Source organism: Emydura macquarii, unplaced genomic scaffold (assembly GCF_026122565.2).
Source record: "Emydura macquarii macquarii isolate MOO-44397 ecotype Brisbane River unplaced genomic scaffold, CSIRO-AGI_Emac_v2 contig_1348, whole genome shotgun sequence".
NCBI classification, from domain to species: domain Eukaryota; kingdom Metazoa; phylum Chordata; order Testudines; family Chelidae; genus Emydura; species Emydura macquarii.
This window is the reverse complement of record NW_027131485.1, coordinates 22,091,244-22,110,438: the sequence shown is the minus strand read 5'-3', so window position 1 is coordinate 22,110,438 and position 19,195 is coordinate 22,091,244. Positions and strand designations below refer to the sequence as shown.

The window sequence follows — 19,195 nt, the reverse complement described above, 5'->3', positions numbered from 1 at the left end:
ACCCTTTTTATCTATAAAATATAATTGCAGATGTTTTGGCATATGTTGTATAAATTCGGAAGTCAATTCCCTTTTTATTCTCCACCATATTTTCAGCTTGCATTTTCATTCCGACTTGATGAATGTCCTATTCATACCCTTTAAATACTAACTTTGTGCATTACATAATGTATTTAGATAATTAACCTAAAAACTGAACTAATGGAGGGTCAAAGTGTTATAGATGGGTTGTCTTGCATTAATTATCTTGCTGCTGCCGGCAAATTTGTTTCTATGAATATTCTATATCTTAGACATACATTAGACATACATGCCTGGGTGCTGTAGAAGAGTAAATTTCTCCAGTATGTCTTTCACTGTGGAAAGAGTTAAAGTTGATAGGTTTTCAGTAATCAATGGGACCAAGTACACTTGCCATCTTGACAACGTTTGGACACTTAAAGTACATTAATGATTTCAATGAAAAAGTTTACAGAAAAAGAACTCATAGCAGGAATTTATAGTTGTGTTAACTAAAAGATGTAAAAATTTCTGTTGAAATGCTGAACTGCACAGTTGATTGTGTTGAGATGCAAAAGGGATATAGAACAGAGGCAGAGAACAGGCAACAAATCTCTGTAATTCCCCTGAGCCATAACCCTGGTTGAGGATGCCTTGGCAATGCACTATGGAGGAGAGAGAGATGCATCTTGAAGTTACAGTTAATGGTATTTGATTGTTCAAGAGGAGGCACATCATCAGATGTTGGCAGCTTTCTTCTGACTTCAGTGAGCCCAATTCTGAAAGGTGCTGAGTACTTTCTGAGATATAATGAGCAGTCTTCAACTTCCATTTATATTAACAGAAGTTGAGGACCCTCTGCGCTTTGCAGAATCTGATACTATATGAATAGCTAAGTTGTGTACAATATATAAATTTAGAGGACTTGATTCCCAAACCTGTCAGGTGCTGAATATCCTCTTTCCCATTGAAATTGATGCATGCGCTGCTCAGCACCTCAAAAATGGAAGATGTGACTATACTGTAAAATAAAGCTACCTGTAATTTTTCAACAGCTCACTGAAAAAATCAGTAATGCAATAGGATGGATGAGAACAAAGAATTACATGCATACCTATTATTTTTACATGCACTGCAAAAAAGATAAAATAAAAAATTTCGGAAGGGAGAAAACAGCTGTGTTTCTGAAACCTACAGCAGAGTTTATGCTGTAGGCCAGGCCAGGCGTGCATGAACTTTGAATAGCTTCATGTCAAAATCTCAGTTGTTTGATAGACTAGATTTTATTCGTTTAACAAAATTTCATTATTTTAATGGATAAAGTTTGGTACTAGTGCTATGAAGTATTAAACGTCCTAAACACATTAATAATCTGGATGTTAGGTTTCTATATGTGAGCTTGTGTTGTTTGTGACTGACATGGACATAGATCTCCACAATGATTTCTTGACACAAGCCTACTAGAACTATGTTAATTTGAAAAACAACACCACTCATCGGAAAGTGGAGATTAAAAGGTTAAGGAGTAACAGGATGGCAGAGATTTGGAATGGCCTAATGGAAGTGTTCATGTACTGAAGTGGAAGTAAGCTTGGTTTCTGATAAGTGTCAACCACAGATACTTCCAAATCTTGAAAAGCCTAATTGTTGAAGGACTTGAATGTAGCTGATTCAAAATGATATGCATAAGTTAGTATTATATTGCTATAGTAAAATTAAAGATTAATGTGTGCAATAGATGATGGTTAAGTTTGCATGTATAATTCATGTATGTATACAACTATAATTAATCATCTCAAAAATATAATTCACTGTTGGGTTGAGGCCAAGGAATGTAAAGCTTCAGTTACAGAAGAGAAATTTTAGGCAGATATAAACTAGAGAAAAATAACTTATAACGAAAGTCACATGGAGTTGGTTTAATACAGGAATATACAAAATATGGCTGTTGGACTAAACGCTATGTTTCAATCTACTCTGCTGGTTGTGTAAAATAACTCAGTCACGTCCTCCTTCCCCTGCGGCCTCATGGATCTATAGAGAACTAAATTCTCATAGCAATTTACTTATTTGTGGTCCCCTAATGATGTTCTACAATGATAATCTACAATGATGTTAATTTAGATATCAGAGAAGCCATGGAGAAAATATAGGATTTCTGTAGAGCTTGAGAGTGGAGGATGTACTCTAAGATGTAAACTGAAAGACCCTGGTAAGGCTAGCTTTTATTATGGCCAGGGCCTAAGCATAATTTTTTCGGGCTAGTACAAATTTGTAATACGGGCTCCCTCCCACACACATACCACAATCCCTCATCTGATACATAGAATCTCATGAGCCATGGAAAAAGTTTTTATTCTGAAATTACAGTTACATATTCTACATTTCTGAAAAATGCCCCCCTTTGCTATTTTTGTTTAACATAATACCCAGCCTGAGAGTCCTACAAGTTTGCTGACTATTTTGTATCTTTTTGGGTCATTATAAAGGTATTATATCCTGTCAATGTCTTGATTTTTTTATTCTAATGAACCTATGTGACTGCAAACATTTTATAATTAGGCCAATTAACTTTAAAGCTTTATTTTTCTGGCCCTTTTCATTGCAAAATGATGAATTAGCCCCCCAAAGTCAATTTGTCTTGCAAGTTTACACTCAATAGACAATATAGATTGGTGGCTTAACCGTTCTTTTCGGGCCACAAGCTTTGTGGCTTTTTCAGGCCACAAGCCTGGATCTTTGAAAAGACAAGAATCAGATAGTGTAGCACTACTCTCTCCTGCTTCTTGTAAACGTTCTGAATGTGGAGGTGCTAATGGTGATACTACTTGACTATCTTCAAGCATTAGATTGGAGTCACATGATGCATGTGCTGGCAGCTTTTCTTTGTCATCAATTGCCAGTGCCACAGACACAGTCTCTATATTGAAATCATTTTCATCTTGATTTTGTTCATCTGCTTCCCTAGTTAATATATTGCCTGACTGCAGAAAGGCTTGTCTGATTTGAAAAACTGGAGGATAGATTGGTGTCCTTTAGCTTCTTTTAGTTCCCTTTCTTTTACCTCCTTACATTTCTGGCTGCGTGATTTGAATTTATACCCACCACCAGACATGGCAGTATGGGGTGTGTGTCTGACTGTGAGTGAATTGGACACTTACTCACATATATTTTGGGCCTGCAAATCCTACCAGAAGAAGAAGCAGCAGCACTGGCTCCCACTGTCTTATGGTGCTTTGCTTTGCCCCTTTCACCAGCTGTTCCTCCCTCCTGCCTATGCACAAGGAACTCTGGGACTGGTAGTTCTTGATCTTGATATGATAGACCATGTCACAGGGAGGAGCACAAATCTCTCTGTGTCTCAGTCTCAAACTACAAGTTCAAGTTTAACTGCACAAGCACACACACTATTCTAGAGAAGCGCCTGGGCTGGGCCAGGAGGCCCAGCAACTCACTGTTCAGAATGTTCCTTGAGACTGCTCTAACACTGCTTCTGATTGGCTCCAGCAAATCTCAAAAGAGCTGAACAATAGATGCATACATACAGGGAAATAAGTTTCTATAAATATCCTCAGGCATGATCTACAATTTAGCCTCAATTTTTTCCTCATGATAATGGAGGTTGCAGCCTGGGCTGGGCTCCCCAGGGCCTCTGGGCCCTGGTAAAGTGTATCCCTTTTCCCCAACATGTGGGGGCCCTGATTATGGCTCATTAAAACTACCAGATCAATCAGGAATACATAACTAACAGTGTCATTACTTTAAGATTACCATTGTCTATTAATGTCTGTGTTCCAATCCTACAGCCCTGCTTTCAATTCCTCCTGCACAGTTCCTAGTTCTTACATTACTGCCTCGTTCATCTTTCTTGCACTCTAATTTTCATGCCTAACCTGTGGCCTTCTACAGATAGAACAATCTTTCTTTGCACCCAAGCACACTCCACCTCAGAGCCAATTTCTTTCCTGAATCCTTTTACCATCTCCCCAGTAATTCTTTACAGCATCATTTTTCTGAATGATTATGATCCTTAGATGATACAGAACACAACTTCAGGGCAGGGAGTGAGTCTATTTGTAAAGCTGTGTACATTAAAGATTCTTTATTTTGCCATAAATATGTCACCAGTTTATGTAGTTTGTTTAGTTACCTGGATAATGGTTTAATAAAACAACATTTTTATTTGAATGTGTTCTCTTTTTTAATGACTGCTTAAAAATGCAGCAACCTTCCAAAGATATGCAGTTCAGAAGTAAAACCTTTCTTGTGTGTTGAACTTGCTGTGTATATTCCCTTAGTTTTTGTGAACCATTAATTGAAGGGGTATATAAATGGACAGGGTTTTTTTTTGTTTTGTTTTTGTTTTTGTTTTTTTAAACTACTTTTATGTATAATCATGGTGGTAAAAATCAGAGTATAACTTGAAGTAAGTAATGTTGTACTGCCCTCTATTGTTTCATATTCTTACGACTTTAACAAAATACCAGTAGTTGAATGGTTGTATATAGTGATGTAGCTATTACGGTCCCAGGATGTTAGAGAAACAAGGTGGGTGAGGTAATATCTTTTATGGGACCAGTTCTGTAGGTGAAAGACAAGTTTTTGAGCTAACACAGAGTTCTTCGTTAGGTCTTGCTCAGGCCTGAAGAGGAGCTCTGTGTAAGCTCAAAAGCTTGTCTCTCACAAATGAAGTTGGTCCAATAAAAGATACTACTATCACAGATAAAAACTGTGAACCTCAGTCCCCGTCAGCAAACTTCTGAATTTTTAAATTTGTTCTTAGATTTTAAACCAGGTTTCAGATCAAAATGCCCACACAGAGAAACTATTTTGTTTGCTAATATCACTTAAGTAATTGGATTCCTTTGTTTGGTTTTGCCTTTGTTTAGCTGAAAACATTGGAGTTTGGTCTGTGACAATTAACTACTCTGCAATAGTGGGAGGAAATATTTAGTGTTTTAATTCTGAGGGCGCTTTAACAGCCCAGTCTTTGGAAAATTGGGTATTATGAAAAGATTGTTATTAAAGCACACTGTTTGGGTTGTTGCAGAATAGATATGGTATGTACTGACATCCTAATATTTCATCTTGATTTATAGGCTTATTATAGTGATCAGTAGCAAGAGTGATATGACTTTGAAATTGCTGCAACATACTCTGTTTCATTAAATTGTAAGTGTGCTTTGACTACAGTCCATGTTGTAATGCTTCAAGGATGTGTCAACATGCATCAAGTCTCCATGTAACTTGAGGTAGCACAGCTTGCGTTGAAATTCAGGTGCCTGGAAGCGAAGTGGAGAGTACAGGAAAGACAGACATTTTTTAAACTCTACCATTTAAAAAACAAACACAGACATTCCTTTCCTTATTATACGCAACATTGTTGATCTTCTTTGTGGTTTTAACATATGCTTTTGGGTTTATTTTATTGTAACCTCATTGTGATAAAATATATTTAGTGACATGCAGAAAATGTCAGTGGAATATGACTGAATTTTTTCCCCTCTTGAATGCTTTTATAAGGAACTGAATGCACTCCTGGGGCTAGTAATGAGACCCAGCCTTTTACAGTGTGGGGTATGGCATGAATATGGATTAATTTTTATTAGGGGCATAAAGTAGTCAACGTTAGATGGCTTAGAAAATTACATTCTTAATATATAGAACAGATACAGAATGAGGTATAAACTTTTCCACACTGTCCCACCACTGTCTAAACCCTGACATGGAATGACCTCTGGAAGTGACTGGTCTCGCCTGCTTATTTAATCCTCACTATCTGTATGGAGACTGCCAGCAAGGATGTCAGTTGTAACAATGGGTTTTTAAATTTACGAAATGTCAATTAATGACTGGATTTAAACCACCAGTTCACTTCCCACAGGTCCCTGTACAGCTCTCAGTTGGTAATGAGTAATTTAATTAAATATGAAATTTGATAAGCATCAGGATTCGTGATACTTCGGGGAAGGCATTTCCCCAGAACTTTGAAACTTGAAATTGTGACTGTAAAATGTCAGCACACTAAATGTAATATGACTAAGAGTAAAATTCTCAAAAACACCTAAATCCCATCAATAGTCAGTGGGGCTTATGCACTTAAAAGTCTACCTCCTTTGGGAAATTTGGATTTAGGTGCTTTTGAAAATTTTACACTTAAATTTGCAACTAAAAGAGGTAGTATTAAACAACTGCTACATTTTGCTTGGTTTTTTACATTGTTGGCTTTGTTTCCCATTAACTAATTTATGTCCTGTGCATACTACTTTAGGTAACCTTGAGAATGGAGATGGACATGAAAGTGCTGTTTTTGCAGTAGAACTGGCTCAGAGAGGATCTGAACTTCCTTATAGGTGAATCAAATTTAGATTTTCTAATTATAAAACAAAAATACTTAATGGTAAACAGGCACAAACAAAGTAAAGTTGGCACGCAAGCCATTATTACTCAGTACTTGAAACAAACCACTAATCAGATTAATTCTATGAACCTTTGGGTAGACAAATGCCAAAGTCCACACTTCCATATTTTCATAGTCGTCTTAATATTTTATATTATCTCTAATGATGTTAAAGGAGCTATGTTAAATGGTGTCTGGATTTCATCTGTAGACTTTTTTTTTAAAAGTCCTTTTTGCATCATATACTAGTCATATAGCTTGTCTATTTGAATATTAATATTTTCAATATTTATAAATTAAGTTCCATGTAGAAGTTATAGATAAGTAATTTGTTTTTTTAAAAAAATCCAAATTAGTTTGTATTTAAATAAAAGGTGTTTTCCTTATTGTCAATGATTTCAGCATGTTAGCTTGAGTTATGCATATATAAGGTGAATAGAATGTGGTTGTTTAATTGTTTCTACTTCTACAAATCTTGCTTATTAGTCTTTGAATTGAGCATTTTGTGTTTCTCTGGTCAATATTAATGACCTTCTGTCTTTTTAACTAGAGTGGATGTCAGTTCTCCTGTTCAAGTGAACGCTTTAAGCAATAAGTTGCCTTCAGCCTCTGTGCCAGAATCAATGACAATTAGTAAGTACTTCCTTGAACCATTTAGATTGACAGTATGTGCTTTTTGGAATTAGCTTTTCAAGCTTTACTGACTTACAGTACATACTCACTTTCTTTCACCCTAAGATGTTTCCTGTGAGGCAAAGCCTTTGCTCTGATGAACACAGTACTTCATTTTTGACCTGCTGGCTGTCAATGGGCATGAGAGTTGTGAGATGGTTCTGAATCTGCAGTTCCCAGCTAGCAGTTCACTGTGTTGCCAGAGTGACACCAACCTTTTTACTTTAGAAACTACTCAAATACTGTCATATTAGAGATGTCTTTAACATTTATCAAAGTAATTGTTTAATTTGATAAAATACCACAAAAGAGCTGGGGGAGAGCTGATTTTAAGCAGTATGTTTTGTTGAGATACTATTTATTTTGCCTGTCATCTAGCACAGTGCAGAAAACCCCTCCATTTCAACAATTGCCACTCATTCTATTGATTTGATGTAGAAAAAATTCCAATCCTTCCCTGAGCACAAATATGACTGTTTATAAAAGCCCTCTGACTCCTTTCCATACTTCTCTCATGTTTCCACCCATTAGAGTGGAGTCAGAGGGGTCAACACAAGGGGCCTTGTACTCTGTGGGTTGAGATTAGAAATGAGGCTAGTAGAAGTTTAGTGGGGGTGGGGAACATATTTACATAGTCTCTAACGTTGCATCTCTGCAACTCCTTTAAAAAGTCATTTAAAAAAAAAGTATCCTTTTTTTTTTGGGCTGATTTGTTCTGCAGTTACTTAAATAGGGCATCTAGTGTGCAACTGTTTGGCTGGCTCTGCAAACAGTTTTCCAAACAGGCTAGTGGACAAGGCCTGCTTCCTCAAACTCTGTCTTTATAACAGTATTTCATGATCACATTCAGGAGGACAGAAATAACACTAACAAATTTCATTTACACAAAAATGTACAATAGATTCTGCTTAATAGTAATCCTGATATTAGCAGCTTCTGGTTGACGACAACATGTTGCAGGGAACCAGTCCTATGTTATTAACATTAATTCAGAAATGTGGATACCAGCAATGGGATACTGCTTAACAGTAAGGCTAAGATTTTTTTTTCACAGGTATTTTTAGTAAAAGTCATGAGCAGGTCACGAGAAATAAAAATACATTCACAGAAGCCCATGACCTGTCTATGGGGAGGGGGATGGAGGCTGACTACTGGGGGCACTGACTGCCTGAGCCCCACCGCAGGGGTGTGCGTGAGCGGGCTGTCTGTCCAAGCAACCCTCCAACCTCTCGAAGCTCATCATAAGAAATAAGCTTCCCGCAGATCAGGATGCACCAATTTAGAGCAGCTCCAGATCCTGCCACAAGAAAAATGATAAAAGACAAAAATACCCTGCCACCTGTCTTTTCACAAATTAATCACTCTGCGTCTGACCTATCAGTCCTCATCCTGCACAACACTTTCAAAAGACAAATCTGAGAGCTTAAATTCATTACTCTGCTAGACACTAAAAATCATGGATGGAACAGAAACACTGGATTTATGGCTTATTACAACAATCTGTAACCCTCTAACCCCCTCTTTTTGTCCTATCACTGTAGATATGTTAATGGGCCACGCTTCCATGGATGGTCCCTTATAATATGTGCTAATTACTTATGTTAAACTATCTGTTCCACCTAGCATTTTGCTGTGACGCCGGGAATATCTTTCAAAGATCTGAAGAAGAGATCTGTGTGGCTTAAAAGCTTGTCTCTCACCCACAGCAGTTTGTCCAATAAAAGATACTACCTCACTCACCTTGTTTCTCTAAGTATTAGTTGTGTTTCATGGATTTGAACACTAATTTCTTACCAGAGTTCTGTTTATGTTGTTGCTAAAGTAAACTGAAATTTAATTATTTTATTACTTTGACTGAAATATAGTAAGTCTACATGGGAACTGTTCCTTCCTGCATTATTTTGTCAATTGTGGAGTAGAAGCTTTAATATTTTTAGAAACTTAGAACAATTTGTCACCAGTAGGGGGAGCAATTGTTCTTTTAAATTGATTTCCAGCCTATGTGCAATTAATCTACTATAAAAATAAAAAAAATTGAAATTGACTATGATATGCATTTCAGTGGTTATTTACTCTTTTCTGGTTAAGATAAAAGCTAACATTTAATATTATAGTGAATTTCCCATTACTAATTTTTTGTTTGAGAGAAGACATAGGTCATAGGAAACAATTTATAAAGCTGTGTATCTGTTCAGTAAATATTTTTTGTTAACATTTTTCTTAAGATACAACTGATTAGTCATTAATAATTATAAATATTGATGGCAAATTATGTCTACATATTTTTTTAATGTTCAACTCAAATGTTTTCTTTTTTTAGGATTTGCTGTTATAGGTCTTTAAGTTTTATTGGCATCTGTACTGGGGGAAGGGAGGTTTCAATATTGCAGAAAAGATCTTTAGTGCCTGGCTTTTGCTCTTGTTATAATTCGAAGAATGGTTTCTAAACAGTGAGGATTCTAGCTTGTTGCATAGCAACACAATTCTAAACACATAGCAGACATATAAAGTGAAATAGAATAGTGCAATAATAAAAGCCCATAAGGCCTCCAAAGACAAGTAGCTTTCTACAGTTATATTTTTAAAGGTAACAATTATAAAATGAGTTGAATTGAATTTTGTTGCACATACAACTGTAGACTGTCTCTACTCCACTCCCTATTCCTTTGAATTTATAGCACCAGCCTTATTTTTCTTCCCTGACATACAATCTGGTCAGTGATGGAATGAGAACTGTATTTTCTATCTTGTGTTCGTAAAGCACTGAGTACCTTAACAGCAACTGCATCATGATACATGCCATATAAAAAAATCCTCCAACACTATAAATAAATAACATTTTAAAATAAACACCATGAGTGAAATCCTAGCTCCATTGAACTTAATGGCAAAGCTTCCTTTGACTTCAGTAGGGCAAGGATTTCACCTCATATATTTTCAGATCACATTTTAAACATTTTTTTCTTCCCTTGTCTCCAAATCTGTGTTCTTCTGCTTTCATTTAAAAAAAAAAAGGGAATGACTGTTGAATTCTATAAAACGTTTGGGAACAATTTATGGGAAAGACTCTATTTAGAATAAAGCTTATATGTTGCAAAGAGAACCATGAAGATGGAACCCCACTGAAGTAATGTAGCTCTGTGAAAGCACAAAGTTCTGCCTCTTTGCAGGATCAAGGCTCAAGGTGGTTCTATATTTATTTTCCACAAAAAGGATTTAATCTTAAAAATATATATATAAATTTAATGTTCAGTCAAGCTTTTTAAATGAGGAAAATACTAGTCATTGTTTTCCTGCCAGTTGTCTTTTCTATCACTCATATAGGCATCTCTATGGAAAGTGAGAATATCACAAGTCTTCAAGAGCAATATTGTAGGTACTAGCATAAGAGAGAAATGTGCTAGGCAGTGATGCTTCCCTAGTGATCAAAGTGGAGCTGCTTCACACCTTTTCTGGTTACTGTACTATGTTTAAATCTTTTTCATTCAACTCTTCTTCAGATTCAGATATAGGTATATCTGATGATAAAGATCTCTCTTCCTACTTTATTATCTTTTTAATTGTATTTGTCACTTTTTATGACACAGTCAAGGTGGGTGTGTTCATATATTTTATTGGACCAACTTCTGACACAGACCTCTTCTTCGGGTGTGGCTTGAAAGCTTGTCTCTCTCGCCAACAGAAGTTTGCCCAATAAAAGATATTACCTCACCGACCTTGTCTCTCTAATATCCTGGGACTGATGTGGCTACACCTACACTGCATACTTTGTTACAGACAGCAATATGTTTGTACTAATGGTTCTCACTGGCAGAATTTAAGGTGGATATTCCCCCCTGTATGTCTTCTACGTTTTTCTGTAGTGGAGAAGTATCATGCCAACACAAGACTCACCACGTTCCATTTTGGGCTCTGTGAAACTAAAACTCATTCCAAAGCTTTCCTTTTTGAAAGGACTCTCAAAGGGAGCCCTATTTTCTTGTAGCAAATATTAACATACAGTATCCTTCTGACTGTACCACTTGACTGTTTTTAGTAATCATTCTGGCACTTGAGTGTTCCAACATACTAGTTTCTAAAGTTGGGCATAGACAATGAAACTTGAAGTAGAGTGCATCATTTAGTGTTTCTAAAATTTCCTCGTAAAACCACCTCCTACTGTCTTTCAACAGGCATGTTGTTTTTCAGAAGCTTTCAATTAAATTCATTTTATTTTTTTTTCCTTTTACCAAGGCTCTTTGCTGTTCACTAGCAAAGGCTGACAGTATTGTACCAGGTGCTTTGCACTGAAATCTGTCATAGCTGGCAGCAAAAAGTCTGGATGATGTGTACAGAATACTAGAGCAGAAACCCTTAATGGCAGATGTCCATGTATACTCCTTTGTGAACACATCCTTTGAACTCAGTCTTCTGATACGAAATGTTACTAATCTGTGAGATATTTTCTTTGAGATCAGGAAACTCCTGTGTAAATTTACACTAAGAAAAGAGAATGAAAAGTCATTCCCAAGACTGACACTACATCAGAAGGAGTGCTGAGACTAGTCCTTGACCTGAGGATCTTTAGGTATACATTGGCAGATGATTTCATTTACACCTCAGTCTCCTCAGGAGGCAATTGCAAATCATACTTATCTGATCCCTTGACTAGACAGTGAAGGAGTTTTAAAAATTGTCAGCTGGTCTTGGAGATAGCTAAGAAGACATATTGCAATTGCACGCCATGGGGCCCCATGAAGCTAAGTTGTAAGTGCACTACCAAGCCATTTACCCACCCAAATATGTGCAACCTTCTTTGACTGTCTATCCCAGGCATCTCTGACTCTTCCTCTCCTTACCATGTGGACACTAAGACCCAGAGAACTCCCAGCAGCTCATACCTGGACAAATGACAGTCCCTAGGACCCAGAGGAAGCTTGGACAAAGCAAACTGATGGGAAGGGACCTGAAGCTCTTGGATCAGCAGACAGCAATATACTCAGGCTTCAGCTCTGGGTGGCAGGCGGTGGGGCTCAGGCTTTTGCTTTCTGCCCTGGGTCCCAATGAGTCTAACGCTGGCCCTGCTTGGTGGACCCCCTGAAAACGCTGCACTAAAGGATTGTGGGCTACTCCAGCATCTATTTCAACAACTTCAAAAACTGTTGAGCAAAAGTATCACATCCTTCCTAAGGGATTTGACTATTTTTATACACATCTGTCACTGTCATCTCTTGTAACTGCAGCAAATGATCAATCCAAGCAAGTATTTACAAATCTGCCTCTCAAGAGAAAGATTAAAAAAAATTAGATCTCTTTGGTTATAAAGTGTATTTTTCGACTTCTGTTCTATTAGAATTGCAAACTATTTAGACATGCTGACCAAATACAATTAAATTCAGTGGGACAATGCAGCAGCTTTTTCTAGCAAGCTACCCCCTGACCTAATAGAAGACTTTAAATCAATTTGCTCAGAGGATCAGCTCATTGCCAGAAACTTTCTTCAAGCAGCCTTAGACTGTATTGATTTGGGGGCTAGATTAATGGCTACTGATATTGCCAGGAGACACTCCTTGTTTCCTGCCTCAGGCTATCTAAGCAGGTACAGAATGTGGTTACAGGATTTACTATTTGATGGAAACAACCTGTTTAATCCAAAAATGTATGACTCACTGCTCTTTTTGAAAGATTCTTAGGCCACTCACAGATATTTGGGCCTTTATACTTCCAACTTTAAAAGAAAACGGTATAAACCTCCATATATCTCTCAACAGATATCTCAATCATCTACTTCCCATATCAGCTTAGAAAGAGACAAAGGTTCCTGAAGCAGAAAGCGACTTCTTCATTTGTTTCTCAACAATTCCACTCACAGAAACAACAAATTTGATGCTTGGGTTGAGGATTCTCAACCAATCTATGTGGATCTGTACATTTCCATCCACTTTTTGGTTCCCACCTCTCTTTCTTCAGGGATAACAAGAGACTCTTGCAGCTGATTCAACAGTGGTATGCCCTACAATTCCATAGCATACCTCCCCTCATCCACCTTCTCCATCCCTTTTCAGGAACCGGTCTCACGTGAGTCTCATGCACCAAGAGATACAGTCTGTTTTGGAGTTGGGTACCATAAAGCCAGTGCTCACTCATGAACATTTATAAGAACTTGTTTGAAACTTTTAGGTCACAATGGCCTCTTGCATGCAGGTAATACCTTTTGCCAGATTGAGTCTGAAATCTTTTAAATGTTGGATCAGATCAGTTCAACATCCAAGCATTCACAGCACGATCCGTCAGTCAATTCTCTTGTCCTTTCATTGGTGGTCAGAGTTAGACAATGTTTGTCAAGGAAGGTCCTTCTCTCCAATATCTCCCACCCACACTTTAGTCACAGACACATCCAAAAGCAGCTGGGATACACATGTACATCCAGTCCAGACTCATGGCCTATGGACCTCTGATGATCTGTCAGCTCACACTATACATGCTGGAGCTGAGAGCTCTTTGCTTCACTTGCAAATCATTCTTAACACTGTTGAGCAATCGTTGTACAGATTTTAACACGAAACGTCACAGCAATTTATTACATAGACAGGAAGGAGCAAAATGAAATCTTCCTCTATCAAGAAGCTTTTTTACTTGGGGATTAGTCCATCAATAACTATGTACATCTCATGGTGGCACATCTCCCAGGGAAATGGAATACTCTGGTAAATGAACTAAGCAGGAATAATTGTTTCTGTCATGAATGATCTCTGAAGGAGTTAGTGCTGACAGACATTGTCTGAACATGGTGATTTCTGAAAATAGGTCTCTTGGTGTCAGACAACAAAAAATGCCTGCTGTTTTTTTCGAGGGTGTCAGAGTCAAGGTGCTTTTAGCAGGGATATTTCTAATCTTCTTGTCATGTCACTTGATCTATTTGTTTCTCCTCTTTCCTCTAGTTCTGAGGATTCTAAGGAAAGTGAGGCTGGACAGAACTCAGATGAACTTTGATCTCAAGATGGCCTTCTCCGTTTTGATAGCCAGATATAATACATCTCTCAAGTTACTGGTCCATAACTCTTCCATTTCTACCAGACATAATCTGTCAGGACACATACTCCATCCAGACCCAATGTCTCCTCATCTCAAGGGCTGGAGACTCTGAGGTTAACATAATTAGATAAAGAATATTCTGATGAAGTCCAGGGGATGATCATGGAAAGTAGAAAACTTTTGACTAGGAAAATGTATGTAGCTAAATGGAAACATTTTTCTCAATGGATGCAGTCCAAATAAGCTGATCCCCTACGGGCATCTGTTCCATTGATCCTTGACTATTTTCTATTGCTGAAATAGTCAGGAATTTCACTCAATCAAAGTTCATCTTCTCTGATCTCAGTTTTTCATCCTCCTATTCAAGGGTCTTTGGTGTTTTCTCATATAACTCTCAAAAATTCTTAAGGGCTTATCACACAAATTTGGCTGATAAGAGAAATACCACCTTCTTGGGACTTCAGTCCTTTATTCATTCATGAAGCCCACATTTGAATCTCTAGCATCTTGCTCCTTCCACCATTTATCAGTTAAAGTGCAATTTCTGTTGACAATCACTTCTGCACATGAGAGTGAGATCTAGACACCCCTTCTAAACCACCCTATGCAATATTCCATGCAAACAAGGTGACTATGAAACCTCACACTTGGTTTATCCCTGAGATTGTCTCAGACTTTTGTATTAATCAAAACCTCATTCATTCCCAGACAAGGCAAAGTTACAACTCTACATGTCAGAATGGCCCTATTGAACTCTCTTTTAGTAGAATGAGACTGTTCAGAAAACCTTTTAGACTCTTTATAGCATGTGGCAATGGCTGAGAAGGTTGACAGATCTCCTCTCAGATTATCCATATGGATTGTGGACTGAATCACTATTTCTCACATCATCAGTAAGTTACAGCTACCAGGTCAGGTGACTTCTCCTTCCCCTAGGGCCCAAACTCCCTCTGGAACTCTGCTGAAGCATGCTGCAATCATTGAAATTTTTAGAGCAGTGATGTGATCCTCAGTACATGCATTTATCAACCATTATTTTCTAGTGTCAGCATCTACAGCAGATGCTCAACTTAAGGAGCAGTTCTGCAGTGCATGTTCAGATTTATTTATTTTATTTAGCATTTGCATATTTGCCGAAACAAACAATAGCATTCTTAGTGGCCAAGTGGAGCTCTTGGAGCCCACAGCTGAATTTGGTTAGCAGTCACTCCTCAACAATATGTATCATTATTTTTATCAGCACTGCAGTTGCAGCTTGGATTGTCTCAAAGACCCCAACGATGCTGGTTGGTTGCACTGAGACCTTGCCCAGTCTAGAATCAGTTAAGAAGGACCCATGACAACATGGCAGGTTGAAGCCAGGTGGGCGAGCAGTAGGGTCAGAGATGATGAACTGATTGGTGGTTGATGGAAAAAAAAGCCTTCCTGCCACAGGGACTACACAGTCACATCCTATTTTGGCAGCCTCAACCAGAGTGGGTGTCATGATGAAAGACTTGTATGTAGCTGGTGAGCTAAACACATAGTTGAATAAGGGCAAGTTTGGATTGGCATGTACCTTCTCAAGCAGCTCGCCAGCTGCAATCTCCCTCCTGATGTAAGGGGGAGCAATAAGGCTCAGAACTGGAAACCATGGAAGATGAGTCAGTTGGAGTGTTCCTGTGATGATGAGCAAATGGTCCCAAATGTATCTTACAAAATGTAAACTGGCTTTGTGTACTTTCAAATTTCAGCCTTGTGCTTTTTAAGCATTAAGGAAGCAGTTCCTTGAAAGGTTATTCCGCTTTCCATCCAAGACTTTTTTTAAACTTTAATTTCAGTGCACATATATTGTTTGATTTCTGAAGATGGCAAAAACCTCTAAATCCCTCTTGATTATCTGAGTTTGTCCCTTACCAGTGATGTTCATTTGTAAGGGAAAAACTGTATGAAATTACATTTTTGAAGGTGCTTCACCTGATGAACTTACTGATAAAATTAGAGTTTATTCAGCCATAGTTAGTGCAGTAATGGCAGCTTATTCAGTTCATAGTCTCTTAATATGTTAAGGGTGCTCTTGAAATTGTTAAAATACTACTTGGATGATTCTTCGAAGAGTGATGCTGAATTCATCCTACCCATGATGATAAAGGTGTTGTTTTAACTTACTTCAGGATGTGATTGTGCTGAAGTCTTAATTCAGATGCTTGTTGTGTTGTACACTTTGTAAATCATATTAAAGCAGGGCTGAATTCCGCCACATTTTCTCCCATTGAACAGTACTTGGTTTCACAAGTAGGTTGGCAGGATCTGGCTCATAGTCAGCAATGCCAGTTAATTAATATTAATATCTGTTATCTACTAAACACCAATTTTTCAGTGTTGCAAGAAGGCAGTCGTTAATACAGTAGAATCTCTCTAAGCTGCCCTCAAACTGGCAGTCTCTCCGCATGGGGCTGAGTGTCATAATTGCAGAGTTTTAAAAATCTAATAGTTGAATGCTGTAGTAAGGTCTCATGATGATACTAAGACTTGATTATTTTCACAAAGTACTGTAGCTTATTTTTACTAGTACATCATAAACCAGCCTATTAAATCTAAACTGTCGTCATTGGAATAAATGAACAAAGCACCTTTTCTAACGCATTGTCCTTGCACTTTTATTTTGTTTTCACTGACTTGCTAATGAGTCTGAGTTGTTAATATCAGTTACCAAGAGGCAGAAACATTTAGAGAGTATTTTGTCTGTCTGTGTCTGCAGATTTGGTGCACACTCCTGCATCACACTGCTCTTCTAACAGTTTTAGTAGTACAAAAGAAAGTTCTTTTTCTAGTTTTGTCTACACAAATTCCACTTGTGGTGCACTTGCAAGATCAGATTCTTATGGCCAACATTACCTGTTGGAATCTATGTGATTAACATATCTCAAAGATCCACAGTTGCTGTAGGGAAAGTAACCATTCTTCCTCTGGAATTAATGGAATAGTTGTGAATTTGATTAATGATGTGGGCAAACTTCACAGTCAGTGAAGCAAGTATTACCTCCATCATTTCATATGACCATTTCTTATATCTCCCAACACTCTTTCTTGGTTGAACTGCAGTCAGCTAGCTCTCATCCAGCCCTAGTGTTGGGTAGACAATGGGAAAATTATTGAATGAGCGGTCTATGACTAATGAAAAATATGTGGAGTCATCAGCATCTTGATAGCACTGCTACCCAAACAAACTATCTCCTAGCTGCTTAACATACACACTGAACAGGAGGAGTGACAATAGAACCTGTAGTATACCCTAGATGAGAGAACCCTTTGGTCAGCTTAGCAATCAACCAGTACTAGTTTGTTCCTCAGAAAGAAGAACCCAAGTGTTGTTTCATCTGTCTGCTGGTGTCCATAGGTGAGTCCTATTTTGTGGACAAAGTTATCAGAGATTGATGTATCTGTATCAGTATAAGCATTTCATCTTTGTCCATCACTGGACATATGTAGCCCTTCACGTATTATTTTGCATAGGTACCAGACAAAACTTAAGACATAGGTCTGATTTAAAAACCAATATAACTATGAAGAGTTTTAAGAAAAATAATGAAGAAAGGTGAGATGAAAACCGAACAAGTTGAAAGTAGAGAGAGAAAAGTTGCTGACAACTTTCTCATCCTAGAATAAAATGCACAGTAGAAATTCTAAGCCAATTAGTTTAGCTTTATTGAAAGCCCAGATGACCTGCTGACATCATCTGCTTTCAATGCTTTTAATAAACAGTGGGCAGATTTATTGTATTGATTAAACCCATGAGTATTTCTCTTGCTGGATTTCTGGAGGGATATTAAATTCAATATCCCTGCAAAAATTATCTTATTTAACCCTCCTCCCCTAATTTGTTTAATTTATTCAAAATTATTAATAAAAAGATCAGCAGTAATAGGGTGCAGTGTGGATTGTGTTCCCTGAAGTTCTACATGTATCACTTAGCTTCCTCAGTTTTGCAACAATTGTCATATAGTAAACATAACAGTTGCTGTTGATCACTTCAGAAATATTAGTGCTGCAGTATAAAGTGGAAGTCAAAGTGGAGAGAAACTCAGGTCAAATTATACCAGTAACTGGCATTGCATCATTTCTTAAACCCACATTAAATGATAATATCACAATTATAGGACTAGATTGTGCAGCCCTTAATCAGATTGGTAAGCATTTTCTTCCATGAATAATTCCATTGTGAATTCTTATGGCAGTATGTGCTCAGCTGTGTGATTAATGGCTGCACAATTTAGTCCATAGTGATTCGTATTGACCTGTATTAGTGGCATTTGCAAACCTGGTAAGAAATAACTCTTAAACGTCGGACTGACATTTAAAATAGGCTTAATTGTACTATAATGAAAATATGAGGGTCATCATTGGGGCAGTAGATTTAACTTATTTTCTTCATGCTTTATTTGGTAAAAAAGTATTCTGGGTGTGATCCAGGCATGCAGTTTTTACATTGGCATGCCTGTTTGTTGGCAGTGTTCCCTATAAGCTTGGCTTTGGCTGGAAATTATCATGTGCTCCTTGTTGAGAACTCTATTTCCTTGGGATGCATGTTGTTCAATTTTATATTCTAACTTATTCTGCATATTTTACATGTTTTCACCTCTAATAAGCGCCATGTTTTTACATTTGGAGAGGCCAGCCCAACTGTGTATTAAGTACAATTGGGTATATGGTATCACACACCATTGCTGTAATAAACAAAGTACTTCACTAAGTAAGGGGTTGTAACTTCATAAACTTATTTTGCTGTTCCCCCTTCCTCTGTACATTTAAATCATCTGCCCTCTAGCTCAGTGCTTCCTAAACTGTGAAGCATGGCTTCCTCAGAAAGCTGTGAAGGGTTCATGGGTGAGCCCCAAGTGTATGGGGAAAAAAATTAATCAATGTGCCTATTTTAGTTTTTTCTAATGAAGAGACTATTAAATAAGGTTAGCTGTAGCTGGGCTTCAGTTGCACCCACAAAAATCAGGCCTGAATGTGCACTGCTGTTTATGCATCTCATGTGGCTGGGAGCAGGGCCAGAACCAGGGTCCCATTCTGTTTGCCTAAAGCCATGGGAGCTTCCTGATGGAAAGCCTTAAAACTGCAGGG

At 37.7% G+C, this 19,195-nt stretch overlaps 1 protein-coding gene across 6 annotated transcripts in view; it reads left to right on the top strand.

Annotated features, from left to right (window-relative positions):
• The window catches only part of SNX29 (sorting nexin 29), a 446,224-nt gene that overhangs the window by 33,461 nt on the left and 393,568 nt on the right, over nt 1–19,195 (top strand). For all 6 annotated transcript variants that reach the window (XM_067551359.1, XM_067551357.1, XM_067551362.1 and 3 more), the window contains 2 exons: nt 6,272–6,353; nt 6,951–7,033. In XM_067551359.1, coding sequence (XP_067407460.1) covers nt 6,272–6,353; nt 6,951–7,033 — 165 coding nt within the window. The remainder of the gene's footprint in view (nt 1–6,271; nt 6,354–6,950; nt 7,034–19,195) is intronic.